General features: G+C 35.5%; 1 protein-coding gene across 1 annotated transcript; it reads right to left on the reverse strand.

Annotated features, from left to right (window-relative positions):
• LOC137251974 (glutaminyl-peptide cyclotransferase-like) lies at positions 1-2,039 on the reverse strand. The gene is made up of 3 exons (XM_067787064.1): positions 1,855-2,039; positions 1,583-1,799; positions 1-1,087 (listed from the first exon to the last, which is right to left on the reverse strand). Exons 2-3 carry the CDS (start codon positions 1,679-1,681, stop codon positions 173-175), a joined length of 1,014 nt encoding a protein of 337 aa, XP_067643165.1. The 5' UTR covers positions 1,682-1,799; positions 1,855-2,039; the 3' UTR covers positions 1-172.
• Positions 2,040-2,359: the final 320 nt, after the last annotated feature.

The raw sequence follows: 2,359 nt of genomic DNA on the forward strand, positions 1-2,359 counted from the left end.
TTCATCACAACTTTTGTGTTCAGTAAGAATATTTATTATTTGTTTATGGCTACATATTGTCATCTCTTCATTTATAAAAATTGAAATAGGCTTATCAAGCTGTTATTAGTGTAAATTCGTATGGAAATGTTATTTTTAAAAATTGTATTCGTTAGTTCTGTGTATTATATATTCAGTTAATTTTAGCGCTGTGCAGGTATTCCATTATAAATAAACGTATTATACGCGATATATCTTCCGTAGTATCGAAATCAATATTTGACTTGACATCAGCTTCAGTTTGCCATACTCTTGGGCTTAACTGTGGTGTTAGATGCAATACTGGTACATGCCAGTCTAGGAATTCTTTACTATCACGCAATAAATAATGAGTACCTATTCCATAAGGTTGAAAGTAGGGCCTTGGATTTTTGCAACCAAACTTCATGGCATTTCTCAAACGCGTTTCTAACGCCATAAATCGTGAAAACCATGCTTGAGTATTTCCAAAGAAACTACTAAATCTCGTACCGGCTGAACCAATCAAATCCAATATTACTAATATATCCCATGCATTTAAAGTACCATCCCCTATCAAAGCGGTAGCTAAATGACGAGACCCAAAAGCGTCCTCGGGCCCATACCTATTCTGTATATACTCGCTGCCATCAAAGAAAATAAACATTAAACTGAGTTTTTTTTCTTTACGAAATGGGTTAAGCGCTTTTCGTAAAACATGCGCCATATTAAGTAGCATAGCGCACGGTACTCCTTCTATAGCGCCTACATAATCTTCTTTATTTTTGCTATCATAGTGGCAGGTTAGCACTAGAAACCGGTCCGCTTTTGGATTAAGTTTTGCAATTATATTATGAAAATGTAATATGCCCAAATTACGCACTTCCTCTTGACCTTCATAATACTCAACAGACCAATGCAACTTACGTAAACTGTCACTGATGTAGTCGCGTACTCGCTTATTCCCGACTGTGCCAACCGCACGTGGTATAAGTATATTTTCCACTGCATTACGTAAATGTGCCTCGTCTTTAAGTTGTCCATACGTTAACAATTCTTTGTCAGATAGCTCGTAAACATGATGCGGTGTCTTTAAGTAAATATTTTAGTTAGTCAGTGTTTTAATTTAAACGGTAATAGTCTAGAAAAGGGGTCGACTGCTAATACGGAAAATAAAAATTTTAAGCCGTCGAAAAGATATTAACCAAAACCCGAAAAACGAGCCAGGTGGTGGGATCCATAGTATTTTTGCGCAGAACACCTTTCTGCGTTAGTGGCCTTTGGCCGTACTTATAAAAAATTACCCTAGCCGGTCCACCAATGGGGTGGGATCAAAATTAAATGCGTCCAAAATCCCTTTGTACACAAAATTTTTTTCAGTGCACATTACAACAACCACATGAAAATTGCCAACTTCAACTGCAAATATCTCCGGACTTCCGCCTTCGGATTATTGTTGTCGAGATTAATATTCGTCTTTTAACACCTCTCTGGATATTAGCAGTCGACGCCTGTTCTAGACTTTTACCAAAGTATCAATGCAACATATTTAATTAAGAAGCGTTCTAATTTCATCGATTATTACCTGACAGCGTCCCACAGAATATTCAACACACAAATATTGTTTAACACATACACTGATGCTTAGTATGAAAAAGGTGATAAAATTTGAGCTGCCTGCCATATTGAAGCTTCCTTTTTAAGTAGTTTTAAGTACTTATGTCACAGTTTCAAATGGTTAACTAAACTTGCTCTAGTACTCTATCCAGATATTTGCACCACAGAAGCAGCAAGTCGTTTGTCTAGAAATTTTTTAATTTTTAATTTTTATACGGTGTTTTTCTTCGTGTTACTTACATGCCTGTTTGTTTTTTAGTATTCGTACCCACATTGCTTGTTTGATTGGTATGGTTTTTTATGTTGATAGCTGCATATGTTTTTCTTTAAAACCGCTCATAGTGTACCACGTATCCGCAATGATAGCAATGATACTGTTTGCTTAATATATCAAATATTTTTGGTAATTAAAATTATACGTGCCTAACATAGATTGGTGGTCGGTGCAGTAGAATTAAGAAAATTATTCTGCTAGTAGTGGAGCAAGCAGTTAAGGGCCTGGCAAAGTTGACATAGCCATAACGCCATAGTCATAACCATGTTTTTACTTATCCATATCAATTGGCATTGGTGCCTTAGCCAAAAAATTGTGAAATTTTTATAAAAACGATGAAAACGCAACAAATTACAAACACATTGCACAAATAATAAGTGTCTTAGTCAAACCGTATCCAAAACAATTAATAAAACATACAACAAGTTAATAAATTCACCAACTGAAATGTGTAGCACAACCCTTTCAAGG

This window comes from Eurosta solidaginis, chromosome 5 (genome assembly GCF_040869045.1).
Source record: "Eurosta solidaginis isolate ZX-2024a chromosome 5, ASM4086904v1, whole genome shotgun sequence".
Taxonomy (NCBI): Eukaryota; Metazoa; Arthropoda; class Insecta; order Diptera; family Tephritidae; genus Eurosta; species Eurosta solidaginis.

Excerpts from the sequence above, each read along its gene's own strand:
- LOC137251974 (XM_067787064.1), bottom strand. The coding sequence starts at position 1,681 with ATGGCAGGCAGCTCAAATTTTATCACCTTTTTCATACTAAGCATCAGT. Across the intron at positions 1,088-1,582 it reads ATTCTGTGGGACGCTGTCAG|ACACCGCATCATGTTTACGA; the intron begins GTAATAATCGAT and ends ATTTACTTAAAG.